The sequence below is a fragment of the Carcharodon carcharias genome, chromosome 16 (genome assembly GCF_017639515.1).
Source record: "Carcharodon carcharias isolate sCarCar2 chromosome 16, sCarCar2.pri, whole genome shotgun sequence".
Taxonomy (NCBI): Eukaryota; Metazoa; Chordata; class Chondrichthyes; order Lamniformes; family Lamnidae; genus Carcharodon; species Carcharodon carcharias.
In genome coordinates this window covers 69,444,089-69,464,009 of record NC_054482.1, presented here as the reverse complement: position 1 = coordinate 69,464,009, position 19,921 = coordinate 69,444,089, and the positions used below count along the sequence as shown (strand labels likewise).

At 41.5% G+C, this 19,921-nt stretch overlaps 1 protein-coding gene across 2 annotated transcripts in view; it reads left to right on the top strand.

Annotated features, from left to right (window-relative positions):
- Window positions 1–19,921, top strand: part of trabd2b (TraB domain containing 2B) — a 472,589-nt gene that overhangs the window by 365,006 nt on the left and 87,662 nt on the right. For both annotated transcript variants that reach the window (XM_041208660.1, XM_041208659.1), the window contains one exon: window positions 18,435–18,525. In XM_041208660.1, the coding sequence (XP_041064594.1) occupies window positions 18,435–18,525 (91 nt within the window). The remainder of the gene's footprint in view (window positions 1–18,434; window positions 18,526–19,921) is intronic.

The following is a 19,921-nucleotide window of genomic DNA, read 5'->3' as shown; positions in this document are numbered from 1 at the left end:
TGATGCTGAGACAAGAGTGATTCACAGTGTTATGACACACTTTACTTGCGTCAAAATTTTTTGAGAGCAGATTTCATCAAGAAAACCTGTTAATCAAATACACTCTCTGCCTGGTTCAAAAACCTCTGTACTCTTAAAGACCCTGCCTTCCTAAGACAACTGTAGCAGGAGAGACATCCAAAAAGGACAGCACTCGCAACCACAGCTGCATAGAAGAGTTGTACATGAAAGGATTTTAATTTTCTGAGTTAGATCTTTGTCACCACATCTGTCCACTGTTCCCTCCAACTCAACTTATCATCTACTTTGATACCTAGATCCTTGTAGTTAATAACTATTTTGATGCCCACATCATGAATCTTCACAGGAACAATGTCATTAATTGACTTTTTCCTAAAATCTATAACTATTTCTTACATCTTGTTTTCATTCAGCCTAAGAAAACTGTTATCGTACCATTTTACAAACTTCTCCACCACATTTCTATAGACTACTGCATTATTCCTTATGAGACACACAAGTACCGTATCATCTTCAGGGTCATCGTACTCTGAATGACAATCATTCATATCGGGGATAAAAAGTAATGCTGAAAGTACGCAACCCTGAGGAGCTCTAGCATTCATTAACATGGGCTTGAGGAAATCCCGAAGACCATCAACCATTGGGTCCTGTTTTTTTTATTCATTCATGAGATGTGGGCTTCGCTGGTTGGGCTAGCATTTATTGCCCATCCCTAGTTGCCCTTGAGAAGGTGGTGGTGAGCTGTTGTGAAGGAAATCACTGATCCAAAGTAGGAAAGTAGGATTGACATCAATAGTTTTCAATTTCTCAATAAGCTTGAATGATTGTATGGTATTAAAAGCTGAAGAGAAATCAACAAAGGTAGTGTGAGTATAGTTGCCTAATCTATCCATGTGTTTTTAGATCAAATGGACCAAGGTCAAAATAGCATTGCTCACTGACTTATGAGGTTGATAGAAAACTGTAACTGATCAATATATGGAACAAGAGGAGCTGAAAGATGCTTCGACACAATGCACTCGAAACACTTCATGACTATTGATGTGAGAGCAACTAGCTGGTAATCATTCAGCTCAGCAGGCCGCGACTTCTTAGTAACCAGGACAATGATGGCTGATTTCCAACGACAAGGAACAGTATGAGTGTCAGACGATTTCTGAAAGACCTGAAAGGAAGGAACTTCCAACTGATGAGCACATTCCTTAAGAAATTTTCTGTTGATCTGATCTGGACCACTTGCTTTCCGTGGGTTCATTCACTTGAATTACTTCTCTACCTTCTATTTGTTGACAGTAACACGAGATCCTTCTAACTCACGACATGAGGCCTGCTGCAGAATTACATGTTCCTTAAAGTAATCACTTTCAAACTGGCTAAAAATCTGTTCAATTCTTCGCAACATCCCAAAGGTTATTAACAGACAAAAAGGGTCATTTCTCTTTTTCAATGTGTTTTGACATTTTATGCATACACTTCCATGCATTCCTGGGATTATTTGTCCAAAAACAGGTATGCGCCTTTTCTGCTTTCTGAATTTCCTTTCTCACTTTAATTTTAGTTCGTCAAGCTTGTCTTGATCCCCAACATTAAATGCAGTTAGTCTTTCCTCATAATGTTGTGCATTTCCTCCCTAAATATTGACAAAAACTGAAAACAGTGAAACCTGGCAGGTAAGTGGTTTGGGATAATGTTTAAGATCTGCAAATTTGCTTTGATAACACGAATTGGAAGATTTTTGTGGAGAATGAAGACATAAATAAGAACACAGATATCATAAGTGGTTATAGAATCTTCTGTGAACGGCTTCATGTCGAAACTAAAATAATTAAGATCTATCCTAACGAGAAACCATGGCTTTTTTGTAATCCATGGTTTCTCATTAGGATAGATCTTAATTATTTTAGTTTGGACATGAAGCCGTTCACAGAAGATTGTATAACTACTTATGATATCTGTGTTCTTATTTATGTCCTCATTCTCCACAAAAATATTGCAATTCGTGTTATCAAAGCAAATTTGCAGATCTTAAACATTATCCCAAACCACTTACCTGCCAGGTTTTACTGTTTTCAGTTTTTGTCAATATTTAGGGAGGAAATGCACAATATTATGATCCAAATCTCCAATCCCTGGTCGAATCAAAGACTTGTAAAAGTCAAGAATGGAGCAAAACATTAATCCAGTGTTTTCTCTCCACAAGTTGGTTTGTCAACACACCTAGTATTGTTACAGACCATGTTCCTCAAAGCCAAGTCACAGTATTAATATCATCAAGGATGATCTTCGGTGAATCTGGAGAAGGAGTAGCCATTTTTTGAACTGCTTCGTAAACAACTCCTGCTGCCTCTTCCACATTTGCACCCAGTGGACCATATACCAAAATAATGTGTAATTTATTAAATTCACAGGGCAGATAGAAGTGTCTGAAAGCCATGCAGAGTAATTCAATGTTAGTGAGCTAAATGCATTTCTTAACCTGAAAATTTTGGCACCAATGTCTATTTTCATATACCCCTTCCTCAGGATTTATTTGTAGCAATAGCAGATCCATTCCTAGTGTAATAGATCAAATCCATCAATATCAATTGCATTGTCTGGAATGTCCAAAGTTTACCAGGTTTCGGTGAAACAGCATATTCGACTTCCTTAATTCTAACAGAAATCTTGTGCAGGTCTGAACCTCATCAATTTTATTTCACACTGATCTTACATTATGAAGAGTAATGACTGGAAGTGCTGGACATTGTCCTCTCCTTTTCACTCACTGTCTCATGCCTACTCGTTCCCCTCTCCACCTCAATTGTGGCTGCCTTGCCACCAAAATCAGGCGGTTGTTTGTTGATAAATGTTGGATTCTCCTTTTCACACACTGTCTTACACCTCTTCATTTCCCTCACCACCTGAATTGAGGCTGTTTTGACCCTGAATGTGTGTCGTCTCTTGATGGTACCCACACGGGCAAGGTTATGGGTGTAACTTGTAAGGCTGCAGTTCCTACAACTTCAAGCAGAGCCTGTCAGTCGTACATCATGAAACCATAGGTGGCTTCATTCATTCCCTTCATTGGCAAGCCTCGCTTCCCTCTTTCCAATTGCACTCGACAGCCAAGCTCTCCACTCTCCCTGGCCTCGCTCCTCCTGGCCCATGTGAAACCTCACCAGCACACCCCCACACCCCAGCCCTGGTGAAGCCCTGCTCCGGCACCCTCCCCACCCCCCTCCTCTCCCCTCTTGCAACCCCGGTGAAGCATCGCTCCTCCTGGCCCTGGTGAACCCTCACTCCCAACCCCGGCCCCGGTCAAGCCTTGCTCCTTCCGGCCTGAGGAAACCCTGCTCCCCACCTGCCCCAGTGAACCCTCATTCCCCCAACCCTGGTGAATCCTTGCTGCCCCAGCCCAGGTGAATCCTTACACCTCCTGTTCCTGGTGAAGCCTTGCTCTCCACAACCTGGTACAGTCCAACTCCCCTGATTCCTATGCAGTTCCACTCCCTGGCCCTGGTAAAGTCCTACTCCCCCAGTCCCAGTAAAGCCCACTCCCCTTGGCACCTACCTAACACTGGACTTACTCCACCTGGCCTTGCTACTGGCTTTGACATCTCCACATAGCTCTGGTGCCCAAAAGGCCACAGACCAAAAACAGGAGAGAAAGGGAAAAAAAACAACTTAAAAGGAAAAAGGAAACTTTCAAAACTTAAAAACGAAACTTTCAAATCTTTAAAGAAAACTAAAGAGCTAAAAATCTAAAATGAGGAGCAAAACCCATGTTGCCAGACTGCAGTGCTGTCCTGCTGACCAGATTTGAATGCAATTCCAGTTAATAGCTGAACAAATGACACAAGATTTCAAGTTTAAAGACATTTACTGTAACGAAAAATTAAAAGCTCTCTTGACTAAGCACTATTTTTGTAGACAACTTATATTTTAAACCACAACAGAACATCCCTCTTTTATTTATCACAACTGAAAAAAACGCACTTCATAGGTATACGTTACACTGTCCTTTAAGTAGAAATTCAATTCTTCCAAAATCAGTCCAAAGTGATTCTTAGCTCCCTTTCAGCCTCTAGCCGATCTCTCGCTCCCAGGCCCTGACAGACTAAACTGTCTGTGATATTCAGTGATATTTTAAGAAAGCCTGTAGCCTGATCTTTATAATAGCTTCCTCCGCATCCTTCCCACATGGCAATGTGAATCCCATGGGCCTTGTATCCAGGTAGAACTGCTGATTATCTATTCTTTTGACCCCAACTGTATCCTATCCTGGAATCAAATGGGTGGTTCAGTGTATACCCTTTTACAACCTGACATTCTTAACCTTCCCTGGGACTTGGAGGCTCACAGTCTGTCCATTAGCAAGATAGCTGCTTTCGACATTGTCTGCAAGTGTGAATACCTTGCATCTTTTCCCAGTAAAAACACCTAAGCCTTCCTTTAATCTTTAGCAGGCCCATCACACAGACCTGTTGTCAGACATCAGCACAGGTCACATGACCCCCTTCGTTTGAACCTAAATTTAAAGACACTGTCCCAAAGCACAATAAGCTCCTAAACCTAATAATTGTAGCAAGATGTAAATAGTCAACAACAGTTACTATCTGGTATATACTGACCAGTCTACAACACATGTATCAGAATATCAACAGAGACCAGCACTGTTTACATTGTTGTCTGGAGAGCAAGGTATAAATTAATTTTTGTCAGAACTACTGTATAATCTTCCCCGGTGGGTCTGCCAGTTTTGTCTTTGAGTAGCTAAGTTAAGCTATTCAGAGCAGAGAGGTCAAAGGTTTAATCTCTGCTATTTGCTGAATTAGCTGGTTTTAGCTAAGGATGCACCACAGTTGGCTTCAGCTGGCCTAGGGATGAGAAAAGCCAGTTATAATCATTGTCCACTGACCCCTGGTGGAATTGTTTGTGCATGGACGTTTGGTGAGGACCTTATCAGGTTTTGCTTTGTCAGTCACTGTGGTTGAACAGGTTGATAGCACTCATGGTTAAGGCCATGAAGAATGGTGATTGGGGCAAGATACCACAGAAAGGCATGCACCAGAGGTATAATGCAACAATAACCAAAACACCTTGCATTTTATTTAGCATCTTTAAAGTAGTAAAACCTCCCAAGGTATTTCACAGAAGTGTTATCAAAAAACTTGACATTGAGCCACATAAGGAGGTGTTAAGATAGGTGATTATAAGCTTGGTCGAAGGTATAAGTTTTAAGTGTCTAAAAGGAAGAGAGATTTAATGAGCCAACACGTTCCGGAAAAGAGTGGATAAAAGTCTACTAAGTCAGTGCTGAATTAAAATCATATTTCAATAATCTCTCCATCACATTAGACTTGTACATTTATTTTCCTTAAATACCCAGAAAAATGTCACTTAATTTTTTCATTGATCTCTCATTTTGTTAGCTCACTGCCTTGTGCATTACTTCTACTTAGAATTGTTATTCAACATTGATGCAACCAAAGGAAAGTATATTTGTTGCTCCTCTTGAAGACGATATTGTGGATTTTCTTGACCTTTGCCCTAAGGGAACACACAGTTACCTAGGGTAAAGGCCAGGTTAAAAGGGTACAGGCTCAGCGATTAGGATTTCTGGGACTTTCCTGGAGAATGCTTTTCATCTGCAAAAGGTGAAGGCCAAATAGAAGCAAGCAAATGAGGCAGTAGGCTGTACACCTGGTCTCCCATTTCATTTTCCTGATTGCTTGGTAACAGGGCACTGCAGGACTTTTTATCAGAGAAGCTGAGCAACTTGTAAAATAAAAAGAATGAATTTTTTTTTGCTTTAACTGTTAATTGTTTCTCGGTCCCACATGCCGTGAGATGAGTTGTGTTTATTTTAAGTGTTGTCACATGATCAGTAGAATTGCATCCTTCGTTTTCTTGTCCGTAATATTATTCAGAAGAATTTCACGTGAAGATCCTTTTCAAAGCTAGCAGCCTGTCGGTAAGTAACAAAAGCAAAACAAATCAAGTATGCTGCTGAAAATAGATGAACGTAATCCAGCACTTGATCTAACAAAGGTTAGTCAAGGTATTTCAAAAGGACTGCACAAATGTGTTCATTTCAAAGCATTTTTAAAATATTCAAAATCTCAGATTCCCCATCACTTCCACAGCTGCTAAGGGCAGAGGAGTACTTCATTCTTTTACAACTTTACAATAGCTGCCGTGTACAATATAAAGTGAAAGGTCAGTCTGGCTCAGTGTTACCTATTATTTGCTCTTTTTTGAAAAATCAAAACAGCAGTTTAGAATAAGCAGGCCTGCGACTCCAGTGATGTTGACATCACACAGGACGCCTGCAGCTGTGATGTTGCAGATATTGGTGAGGCCTGAACACAAATCTCTACCACAAATCTCTCCCCCTGACTGTTTCGATGCCAATGTGTCTTGTCTTCAATGACCTGCATTTTAATCACTGAGGTGCTGACTTCAAAATTTCCCTCAGTATAAAAAACACCATGGTTAAAATTTAGTATGTGCTGTCCTGGTTTTGAACAGCGATATATTTCATACCCAGCTTTGTTCCCTTTCCCCGCCCTCTCCACAGAAGGCACAGTTCCACAGGTCTCACAGTATTTTAACCAAGTGATGTTATTCATCATGTTTAGCCTGAAAAGTGAGTGTGGGCAGGTTATTCAACCACAGGGAACATTAAAGTTTGCACCTGGTACCTACTTAAGCAAACATTTCTGCAGGGTTTGCTGGGTACTCAGGGAATGGGAACCTTGACTGATCTTCTTCTCCTTCCCAGGTTTCAGACAGCGAAGTTAGTTGACCAGAGGTTGAACCTAGGATGTCATGTACGGTTCTGTATGACTCTATAACATGCTGAGTTATGTATTGTTCGATTGTGCAGATGGGGAAAACATATTGACCATGTTAAATAAGCAATTACTTTTCATTTTAAGGCATTGTATAAGATAATTCTTCAGTAGCAGTAGGAGTGTCAGCAGGACACAGATGACATGTTATTACAGTTGCAGTAGCGATTCAGTTAATTCACATACATTATTGCAAGTTGTTGGAGTTTAAGAATTGGTTTGTTCTTGGTCGAAGATTGGATGAATTTAAGTCATGAAAGAGTGCAGAGCTGCAGTGGTGTGGAATGAGATCAAGAGAGAGAAGTGTGTGTTTGTGGATGTGTGTGTATGTGTAAAGGTATGTAAATTGGAACACAAAGACAATTTTTCATTTCTAAGCATATTTTAAACAGTTATATTTTAATGTATTCTGCAATTCACACAAATTGAAGGTGACTTTATGTTTTTGTGATGGAGCGTATGCTGTACCATTCCTCTTGCTTCCTGTCTCCTCATTTATACTTTTACCGGGCATTGTTAGTTGCAGGGCAGAAGTGGAGCAGTGAATCCACCAGTAACAGCTAAGATCCACAGAACAATGTTACAATCTCCAGGTAGTGAGAAAACTGCATGTTTGCTGTCAATCTTAGATTTAAATATTTCTTTAGACCAAGTACAAAATGGATACCACAAATACGCAACTCTCGCATGTGAAATGAGCTCAATGAGATCCAAATCGTACCCCAAAGCACTTGAAAGGGTGATATCAAATCTGATAAATGGCATAACCAAATATTTTCTGCTGATGAGTTTTGAGAGTAAGTTTGGATTGTCTGCCATAAGATTGCATTGGCTCAAACTTCAAAAACACTTAAATGACTGTTCAATTTAAGTCTTTTCACTTGCAGTAATTCTTTCCCTCTATCTATTATCAGTTTTCCTTTCCATTTAAAAAAAAGGAAACTCTTTATACTCTACTGCTGTTGTATAATCTTGTCAGGACTTTAGAAAAGCACCTTGCATGCACATTCTTGGCATATATGAGCACTAATAGGAGGGGCCGGGAAAGAAAGTGGCAAGCTCTGAGGTCTATACCCAGCTTTAGTAGTAAGTGCATTATGTGTTTGATCCATTATGCAAGCAATGCGATAAACCAGGGACCTCCTGACTATGTTTATGTTTGTCTTTTTATGACTAATTGTGCATAAAGTAGTGTGGCTTTAAACATGGTTCAGTTTTCAGTTGTATCTCACCAAATCGCCTAGCTTAGTTTCAGCTCAACTTCAAAGAGGGGTGCGCAATGGCCTTTGATGTGAGCATTTTTCAGTGTCCTTTGTCCTGCTGTGTTCTGCCAGGCTGGAGAACAATAAAAGCCGGAGCCAGCGGAGTGATTCATCCCTACGTGGCAGAGCCAGTTGTGACGCAAGTCGTTGTACTATCCAGCCTGTTGTTCTGTGCTCATTTATCAGAAATGTATAGACAAACCCAGGCAGGGAGTCGTACTGACCTTTCCTAAGCCACAGCTTTCACCAGCCGTCACAATAAATTAATATAATAGGTTTTGGATTTGTTCCTGGATTAATCTAAATTGGGAACAAAGACAGAGCTTGGCTGGAAGGGGGGGTGGGGGCTGCAAAATCAAAGTTTCTCTAAACACACATTAAGATCAAGCCTGACCAGATGTGGACATCTTTCTCTCAGTTAGTTTGGGTCAGTGAACTGAAACAATTTTTTCCCCCCTCAATCTATTGATCATTTTAACATATACTTTAAACCCAGGGATCTGAGATCTGGCTATTATCTGAGATGACAGTTTAACAAATTTGGTCAAAGCAGCACCCTAACCGAACTGAAAGAGCTAATAAGAGTTCATTACTGAAGGGAACAAAAAGTTTTCATTTTCCCCTATTGTTTTCAATTAATTACCTTCATTAACAGTCCCAATATATGATCTAGAACTTAGTTTTGATGGTGCAACAGTGAGGTTTGATCATCTTCCCTGAAAAATAGAGACATCCCTTATCCAACTATTTTACATCCTTTTTTTGTATCTTCCAATTTTATGAAACTAGACTGTCACCAGCAGCCTCTTCTCAGAAAACAAACAACTACAAAACAATTATACAGGAAAAGGACTTTAAGATTTTACCAGAAACCCCCATGGACTGGAGAGTAAAGTCAGCTCCTGGTGTAACACAAAAACATACAGCCCATAGTCACAGAATTAAGTATTGATTCATCAGCGCCCCCCTCAGCTGGTGAATCAGTACTCCTCCATGTTGAACACCATTTGGAAGAGGCATTGTGTGTGGCAAGGGCAAAGAATGTACTCTGGGTGGAGAATGGTTCAGTGGCACCAGGGCTAGCGAGCGATGCTGAGCCCTAAAGGACATCCATCCATGACAGTATTGGTAGTAGTGACCAACACACAGCCCTTGTGGAAATGAAGTCTCGTCTTCACATTGAGGATATGCTTCATAATGTTGTGTGGTACAACCACTATGCTAAATGGGATAGATTTTGAGCAGATCTAGCAAAGAAAAACTGGGCAACCATGAAGCGCTGCGGGCCATTAGCAACAGCAGAATTGTACTCAACCACAACCTGTAACGTCATGGCCTGGCATATCCCTCACTCTACCATTAACGTTAAGCCAGGGGATCAACCCTGGTTCAATGAAGAGTGCAGGAGGGCATGCCAGGAGCAGCACCAGGCATACCTAAAAATGATGTGACAACCTGGTGAAGGTACAACACAGGACTACTTGCATGCCAAACAGTGGAAGCAGCATGCAATAGACAGAGCTAAACAATTCCACAATCAATGGATTAGATCTAAGCTCTGCAGTCTTGCCACATCTAGTCATGAATGCTAATGGACAATTAAACTCACTGGAGGAGGAGGCTCCACAAATATCCCCATCCTCAATGATGGGACAACCCAGCACAGCAGCGCAAAAGATAAGGCTGAAGTACTTGCAACAGTCTTCAGCCAAGAGTGCAGAGTGAATGATTCATCTCGGCCTCCTCCTGAGGTTCCCAGCATCTCAGATGCTAGTCTTCAACCAATTTGATTCACTCCATGTGATATCAAGAATCAGCTAAGGCAGTGGATAATGCAAAGGCTATGGTCCCTGACAATATTCCACAAATAATATTGAAGATTTGTGTTCCAGAACTAGCTGTGCATCTAGCCAAGCTAGACCACTAATATAGGTACATACAAGCATACGAATTAGGACCAGGAGTATGCCACTCGGCCCCTCAACCCTGCTCCACTATTCAATACAATCATGGCTGATCTAATTTTAACCTAGACTCCACATTCTTGCCTACCCCTGATAAGCTTATTAAGAATATATCTACCTCGCCTTAAAGATATTCAAAGACTGCCTCAACCATCTTTTGAGGAAGAGAATCCCAAACAACCACAACCTCTGAGAGAAAAAAAATTCCTCATCTGTGTGTTAAATGGGCGACCCCTTGTTTTTAAACAGTGACCCTAAGTTCTAGATTCTCCCACAAGAGAAAACATCCTTTCCATATCCCCCTTGTCAAGTCCCCTCAGGATCTTATATGTTTCAATCAAGTCACCTCTTACTTTTCTAAACTTCAGTGGATATAAGGCTAGTCTGTCAAACCTTTCCTCATAAGACAAACCACCCATTCCAGATATTAGTCTGGTAAAACTTCTCTGAACTGCTTCCAATGCATTTGCATCTTTCTTTCAATAAGAAGACCAGTACTCCAGATGTGGTTTCACCAATGCCCTGTACAAGTGAAGCATAACCTCTCCACTTTTGTATTCAATTCCCCTTGCAATAAACAATAACATTCTATTAGCTTTCCTAATTACTTGCTGCATCTGCATGCTAGCCTTTTCCGATACATGCACTAGGGCATTGAGATCCTTCTGCATCTTAGAGCTCTGCAATATCTCACTCTTTAGATGATATGCTTTCTTTTTATTCATCCTGTCAAAATGGACAACCTCACATTTTCCCACATTTTGCTCCATTTGCCAGATCTTTGCCCACTCTCATAAACTACCCATATCCTTCTGTAGCCTCCTGTGTCCTCTTCACAACTTACTTTCCAACTTATTTTTGTGCCATCAGCAAAGTTAGCCATCATACTATGGGCAGAATTTCCCCCCCCCCGTTGGGGGGAAGTTTAAGGGCGGGTGCGTGGAGGCATGCCTCTAATCGACACCCCCAAATGGGGGCGCGCCGCCATATTATGTGGGCGGGCTAATTAAGGCCTGCTGAGCATGACGTCCACACGGAAGCGCTATGTGCTCCCTGTTCAGGCAGGGTGGGGGTGGGGGGGGTGGGGATTCCCTGAGCTGAGAGTGTGCTCTTTCGCTCTTTTTTTGTCTCTTTTTTTGATACTGCAAAAATGCATGCAACCATGCTCAGACACACATATACCTTTTACTTCTTCACTGGGAATGAGTTATCATGGTTGGAACAAATAGGCATTTGTGGGAGCAAATTGACCTATACTAAAGATTCTGGTCTCTATACATATGAAGTAATAGTGATACAATAGTTTGTAAGATGATCAGCTGACTTACTTCGGGATAGCTACTCTTGTGCATAAGGAACATTTGTTCAAGAAAAATATCACTCACCTTTTTTAATGTAGAAATAACAGTTAAACAATTTAAAAAATTAAGAAGTCTGAATCATATCTGAAGATTCTATTTTTGAAATTATATTTTGTTGGTAACATAAATGGAGATTGCAAGCCCACTACAATGATAATGTATTTACTGGCAGTCAGCTGTTATAGTGCATTAAGGTGGCATTAACTGATTAGAATATTAGCTAAACTTATTGGATCATTGACTGAAGCACTGCAATTGGCTTCAGTGCTTTTTTTAATTCATTCATGGGATGTGGGTGTCACTGGATAGGCCAGCATTTATTGTCCATCCCTAATTGCCCTTGAGAAGGTGGTTGTGAGCTGCCTTCTTGAACCGTTGCAGTCCATGTGTGATAGGTACGCCAACAGTGCTGCTAGGGAGGGAGTTCCAGGATTTTGATCCAGCAACAGTGAAAGAATGGCAACATATTTCCAATCAGGATGGTGAATGGCTTGGAGGGGAACTTATAGGTGGTGGTGTTCCCATGTGCCTACTGCCCTTCTCCTTCTGGAAGGTAGTGGTTGTGGGTTTGGAAGGTGCTGACTAAGGAGCCTTGGTGAGTTTCTGCAGCGCATCTTGTAGATGGTACACACTGCTACTACTGTGCACTGGTGGTGGAGGGTGTGAATGTTTGTGGATGGGATGCCAATCAAGCGGGTGTCAATCTTCTTGAGTGTTGTTGGAGCTGCACTCATCCAGTGGACAATATTTCATCACACTACTGACTTGTAAATGATCGACAGACTTTGAGGAGTCAGGAGGTGAGTTACTCGTTGCAAGATTCCTAGCCTCTGATCCTCTCTTGTAGCCACAGTATTTATATGCTACTCCAGTTCAGCTTCTGGTCAATGGTAACCCCCAGCATATTGATAGTGGAGACTCAGCATTGGTAATGCCATTGAATCTCAAGGGGAGATGGTTGGATTCTGTCTTGTTGGAGATGTTCATTGCCTGGCACTTGTGTGGTGTGAATGTTACTTGCCACTTGTCAGCCTTTGCCTGCATATTGTGCACATCTTGCCACATTTGGACATGGACTGCTTCAGTATCTGAGGAGTCACGAATGGTGTTAAACATGGTGCAATCATCAGTGAACATCCTCGCTTCTAACCTTGTGGTGGAAGGAAGGTCATTGATGAAGCAGCTGAAGATGGTTGGGCCTTAAGACACTACCCTGAGGAATACCTGCAGTGATGTCCTGGACATGAGATGTTTGATCTCTGACAACCATAGCCATCTTTCTTTGTGCTTGGTATGACTCCAACCAGCAAAGAGTTTTCCCCCTGATTCCCATTGACTCCAGTTTTGCCAGGCCTCCTTGATGCCACACTCAGTCAAATGCTGTCTTGATGTCAAGAGCAGTCATTCTGAGCTCAGCTCTTGAGTTCAGCCCTTTTGCCCATGTTTGAACCAAGACTGTAATGAGGTCAGGAGCTGCGTGCCCTGGCGAAACACAAGCTGGGCAGGTTATTGCCGCTTGATAGCATTGCTGATGGCCCCTTCCATCATTTTACTGAAGATTGAACATAGATTGACGGGGCAGTAATTGGCTGGGTTGGATTTGTTCTGCTTTTTGTGTACAAGGCATATCTGGGCAATTTTCCACATTGCTGAGTAGATGCCAGTGTTGTAGCTGTACTAGAACAGCTTGGCTAGGGGTGCGACAAGTTCTGGAGCACAGGTCATCAGTACTATTGCTGGAATATTGTCAGGGCCCATAGCCTTTGCAGTATCCAATGCCTTCAGCCATTTCTTGATATCATGTGGAGTGAATCATCTTGGCTGAAAACTGGCATCTGTGATGCTGGGAACTTCCATAGTAGGCTGAGATGGATCATTCACTCAACACTTCTCACTGAAGCTTGTAGCAAATACTTCAGCCTTATCTTTTACACTGATGTTCACGGCTCCCCCATCATTGTGCATGGGGTATTTGTGGAGCCTCCTCCTCTAGTGAGTTGTTTAATTGTCCTGAATTGTACCCGCACTATGTTGACAACTCATTTTTAGGTATGCCTGGTGCTGCTCCTGGCAGACCTTCCTGCACTATTCATTGAACAAGGGTTGATCCCCTGGCTTGGCTGTAATGGTAGAGTGGGGGATATGCCAGGCCATGAAGTTACAATTTGTGGTTGTGTACAATTCTGCTGGTGCCAATGGCCCACTGCACCTCATGGATGCCAAGTCTTGAGTTGCTGGATCTGTTCAAAATCTATCCCATTTAGCACGGTGGTGGTGCCACACAATATGATGGAGGGTATGAAGATGGGACTTCGTCTCCACAAGGACTGTGCGGTGGTCACTCCGACCGACACTGTCAATACACTGATGCTCTGTAATCAGCCAGCATACCCATTTCGAAAAATAAAAATAGAAAAAGCTGGAAGTACTTAGCAGGTCAGGGACAACTGTAGAAAACTAATAATCCACATTTCAGCCTTAAACCCATCCGCTGGACTTAGAAATGTTAAAGATGAATAGCACTGAAAAAAGAACATAACAAGTGAAGGGGGATGGGAAGGGGAATTAAAATTAACAAGCACAGCAGAAGAAGAATTATGATCTGTGAGGTGCTTAGATGTAAGTGGCAAATGTATATTAGTCAGAGACAAAAGGAGATTTTAGAGAAACCGAAGAAATAAAAAACATAATACAAGAAAACAGAGAGTGTGCAAATAGTTAAAGGTGCTGGGGTAGATGAAGAAATACCGACAAGACATTTTGGACTCTAGTGGCCCAAGAGTCTGTGGAAGAAGAAGAAAGGAAGCAAGTTGACACTAAGGATGATTATCATCACATTACCAGTGTTCCTACTGGAGGTGCCCTCCCAAGTATCAATCACAATCACCAAAAACATCAAAACATCCATCCTGCATTGACACTGAGATGACTGCCAGACAGAAAATGGAAGCTTTGGTTAAGGTTTCAAGTCATTATTGCCTAAGTTACAGCCAGAGTCATGCATAGGAAAGATGAGGTACTTTTCCTCAATCTTATGTTGAGCTTCTCTCGAACAATGTAGCAAGCTAAGGACAGAGAGGTGAGAGTGGCAGAATTGAAAGGCCAAATGACAGGGAACTCAAACTATGCAGGGTGTCCCACAAGGTTCTGGGGCCACAACCACAACCACAAATTGTAACTTCATGGCCTGGCATATCCCCCACTCTACAATTACAGCCAAGCCAGGGGATCAACCCTTGTTCAATTGAATATGAATATATCTGTGAGTCAGATGTAGACCTAGAGAGCTTGGTACCAAAACTTTCCAATGAAACCAAAATAGAAAATATAGTTCTTAGAAGACCAAAAGAAACTGAAAAAGGTTATTAGGTGGGGGAATGGCTAAAAATGCTGGATAGAAATCAGTGTCAGCTCGTGAGGTGATGTACTTGGGTTAAAGTAAAATAACTGCAACATTACTCTAAGTGGAAGTTGGCACAGCACTGTATAAGAGCAAAGGGATTTGGGGGTACGGGTTTGCACAACATTAAAGAGTTGACAAGGTTGTGGAAGAAGCTAACAGGATCTAGATTTTTCCTCAAGAGAAATAAAATATAAAACTTAAGAGGCAATGATGAGCCCGTATTAAACTGCTTTTAGAGTATTGTGTGCAATATTGGGCTCCAGTTAGATATTGAGGGTTTAGAGCGGGTATCACTAGGATGCTACCTAGCATGAGGAAATAAAACTACAAAGAATGAACAATGCAGATTATGGAGTGAATCTGGTATACATTTTTACAATATTAAAGGATTAGATAGGATAGATAGAAGTTGATTTTCAATAGTTGAGTCTAGAACAGAAGACCATTGATTCAAATTAAATATAGGAGTTCTGGAACAGAAAGCAGGGGCATTTTCTTCATAGAAATTGTTGAAATTGCTTCTAAGATTAGTGGTTGAGGCAGAAATTAAGGCAACATTCAAATTTAGATAACAAGGTAGAGGAAGAAAAAGTGGTTGAAGGCAACAGTGAGTGAATGTATTTCATTGCAGTTTATATCATTAAATTGTACTTTATCAAACACTTTAACTTATGTTTTTATGATTCCTTTATACAAAATAGGAAATTGAGTATCATGATCCCCAAGAATAAATCAAATTTCAGTATTTTCAGATCTTTATGTGTGCATGATTTCACTCATTAAATGTTAGGTGACTGTGCCTTTTGGTTAATTTATTAAGGGTTTTCTTTTAAATTGGACTCTTCCTTAAAATAAAATTCAACTGCCTCTCCATTTGTCACCCAAGGGTCATTTTTTGAATGGAGTCAAACATGCTAATAAAATGATACCTTACTATTGATAATCCAGATCTCTAGATTTTCTGACCTGGGGAAACAGTTCAGTTCTGTGCGACAGAAATGCCCTTCTCTTTCATTGCAAAATTGAACTGAAAAAGAATAGTTGATTTTTTTAGTGTGCCCAGATTGTTGCATCTGCTGAGTCCAGACATGTCCAATCCTGTTGAATCCAATCCTCTATCATAAATGCTACATTTTCAGTTATAGATTCAGTTGACGGTAATAGCCATACCTTTCTACTGTGCCGAGTGAAGGCTTAACCTGCATCCTGTGTAAAGATGTAAGTTTGCTGTTATGCATCTTAGTTCCACTGTTGTGGTGATACAAGGGAGCTAGTTGAAAGCGTGGCACATACTGCTACCTGGAGATGTGTCACTTTCACACATCCATGACTTCTGGGTTCCAGGGTCCTCATCATCCTATTTATAAGCTTCCACTCATCATCCTCTCCATGTGCCACCATTGCTGTGGTGGATCCACAGAAAAGGAGGAAAGAAGTTAAGAATGGATAAGCATTACCCCCATCTGGATTAAGGAGACAGAGCAGGGAGTGGAAGATTTTGGTTACTTGGTGCTGGAAAGTCATGCCAGTGTTGGGACAATGTAGGTTGCAGTCAGTAATGATGCTAACAAGATGCCACTGATCTTGCCAACTCCTACAGCAAGAACTGAAAGCCTGCCTACGAGTTCCATACTTCCTCCTTGAAGGGGTTGAGGTACATAAGGTTGGGAAGCCCTCCCTCCTACGTCCTTCCTGTGCCAGGCATTATGTGTCATTTTGTCTTGCAAGAAGGAAGAGTGCATGAGGGTGGAGTTAGCAGGTGAGTGTGCCAAGTGGTAGGAGAGAAGGGAAGTAAGAGGAGTATGGGCATGAGGCTGTTAAACTGGAGGAAGGGTTTTAGGGTTATGCATGTAAGTAATTGCATGAGATGAGCTGAGTAGGCAACAGAGCTATTCACCAGAGAGTAATATGAAGTGTTAGTAATGCAAATGTTGCTTTATGAAGGTGAAGCGTGAGCTAGTGCTTAGGGTGGGAAGGAAGTAAATGGAGAAAGGACAATTATGCAGTGTATTAACTTGCCTGCCCTAGTGGCACCCAGTGCCTCCATCCAGGTGGCACCCATACCCTTGAATTTTTTTGGCCTGCCTTCAATAGGCTCCAGTTGTCAACTGTAGATCAGTTGATAGCATTCTTGCCTCTGAGTCAGAAGGTCATTCATTCAAGTTACGCTCCAGAGACTTGAACACATAATCCAGGTTGGCATTTTAGAGCAGTACTGAGGGAATGCTGAATTGTCAGAGGTGCCACCATTCAGACAAGACATTAAAGCGAGGCTTGTTTGTCCACTCAGAGGGATGTAAAAGATTCCATGACACTATTTGAAGAAGAACAGGGGAGTTTCTGGCCAATATTTATCTCTCAACCAACATCACTAAAACAGTTTATCCTGTCATTATCACTTTGCTGTTTGTGAGACTTTGCTGTGTGCAAGATGGCTGCCATGTTGTCCTACATTGTAACAGCGACTACACTCCAAAAAATGACTATAGGTTGTAAAGCATTTTGGGATATCCTGTAGTTGTGAAAACTGCTAAATAAATGCAGGTTTGTTCTAGGAAGTTTTAAAGGTCTACATTCTTCACCTCTGATTTGTTGCTCTACCTAATGGTGCGTGAGTGGTCATAATCCTATACAGTTGCAATAAAAATATTCCTAAAATATCCAGTGAAGTGAAAGACTCTCTTCCTGTTGGTCCCCCAATCTGCTGTTAAAGGTGCAAGATTAACTATTGTTAAAGGATGTACCAAAGTTTCCAGGTAGTTTAGCTACTTCAGCAGTACAAAAATGCCTGCACCAACAGGAATGTAAATGAGCAGACCCAGGAAACGGTAGTGGCTGCTGGTAGGTGCAACACTTTGTCAAGCAGCAGCAGCAGTGTAACTGTTTTGAAAGAAATTCTCAGCCCACCACTGTAGCAATGTAAGTGTTATAGCTAAATTTTTGAAGTTCTGCTGTTTGTGAATCCTTAATTTTAAATCTGATTAAGGATACATTTGCACTGCAAATATAACACCTCAGGTTTGCTTCAAACCAGTGCTGTAAGTTATGTCAGAGTGCGAATAGACACCAGAACAAATTGGAGTATACTTTTTGACTACATTAGTTTCAGAGCTTTACCATTCAATTGCTACTATACAAGTTTAGAGTTATTGCACTTAACAAAGCTTCAGCCCGCCATCCTTAAGACACAGTACTGAGTATAGAAGAATCTCTACACCTACTGTGAAATGTATGAATTCCCAGCAATCCAAGAGCTTCTACTAGTCCTACCTATGGCCTAGCATTACAGTAATCCTTTGGCAATTAATATTCAAGTGGTTCTGCACATTGACTTGTTTAACTTTGAATGTGGAAATATAGTCTCTTATTGCTTTCAACACTTGTAACTCAATATAAACAAATCATTCCTACAGTAGCATTTTGAAATGCTGCCAGGCATAATGATAATGTTTTAATAATATATCTCTGATTGATGCAAACTGTGAAAACTTTTTATGTTATCAGGGAACAGAAATTGCTCCTGTGTGGTGAGGTGTGTTGGTGACTCTAGCAGCACAGTATAAACAAAACAGTGTCTTCTGTTGCAGGTCATTTCCTTGGGAACAACACTGTGATTGATGTCTTAAGGCAAGCAGGCTATGATGTTGAACACACCCCTGCAGGACAGCCATTTGAACTGTAAGTTTATTGTACAATTCTGTCCACTTTCTGTGTTTAACCTGTGCAAACCATTCCTTTGTAGAGAAAATGGGCAGAAAAATAAGCTCATAAGTAGTAGGAGCAGGAGTAGGCCATTCGGCCCATCAAGCCTGCTCTGCCATTCAATAAGATCATGGTTGATCTAATTTTGGCCTTAACTGCACTTTCCTGCCTGTCCCACATAACCCTTAACTCCCTTGTCGATCAAAAATCTAATTCAGCCTTGAATACATTCAGTGACGCAGCCTCCACTGTTCTCTGTGGAAGAGAATTCCAAAGACTAACAGCCCTCTGAGAAAATAAATTTCTCCTCATCTCTGCCTGAAATGGGAGATCCCTTATTTTTAAACTCTGCCCCCTCGTTCTAGATTCTCCCATGAGAGGAAACATCCTCTCATCAACTACCCCATCAAAACCCCTCAGTGATCACCTCTCATTCTTTTAAACTCCCAATGAGTACAGGCCCAACTTGCTCAATCTTTCCTCATAAGACAAATCCTTCAACCCAGAAATCAGCCTAATGAACCTTCTCTGAACTGCAAATATATCCATCCTTAAGGAAGAAGACCAAAACTATATGCAGCACTCCAGATGTGGTCTCACCAATACCCTATACAGTTGCATCAAGGCTTCCCTACTTGTATTCTCCATCGCCCTTGTGATAAAGGCCAACATGCCATTTACCTTCCTAATTACTTGCGGTACCTGCTTGCTAATCTTTTGTGATTCATGTACAAGGAAACCCAGGTCCCTCTGTACTGCGGCATTCTGTAGTCTCTCTATTTAAATAATATTCTGCTTTTCTCTCCTTCCTGCCAAAGTGGACAACCTCATTTTTTTCCACATTATACTCCACCTGCCAAATGTTTGCCCACTCACTTAACCTATCGATCCCTTTGCAGACGCTTTACATCCTCCTCGCAACATTATTTTTGTAAAGTCTGTCCCAGTGAGGCCCCAGTACTGATCTCTGTAGCATTCCACTCATTATAGTTTGCCAACCTGAAAATGACCCATTAATCCCAACTCTCTGTCTCCTGTTAGTTGGCCAATCCATCCTGTTAGTTAACCAAACCATTCACTCTGGTTTTCTGCCACCAGAGCTTTGATCTATATTCATGTGGGGAAGGAGGCATTAACTGGTCCCAGGCCACTCTTTAGCTGGGAGTCAGAAAACAGATTCCAATGAGGCAGCCACGTGCTCTGTTGGGGCCTGCGTTGAAGTGAAAGCTTTCCCTATGTTGCCATAGGTGAGACCTATAATCTCAAGAGCCACATTTGCCAGTTGGTGGTCCTTTCAAACTGACCTCAGTGCCTGCACAGCAACATAAACGAGCTGTTCCTCAAACTTCCTTCAATTCAAGTAAGTCCCCAT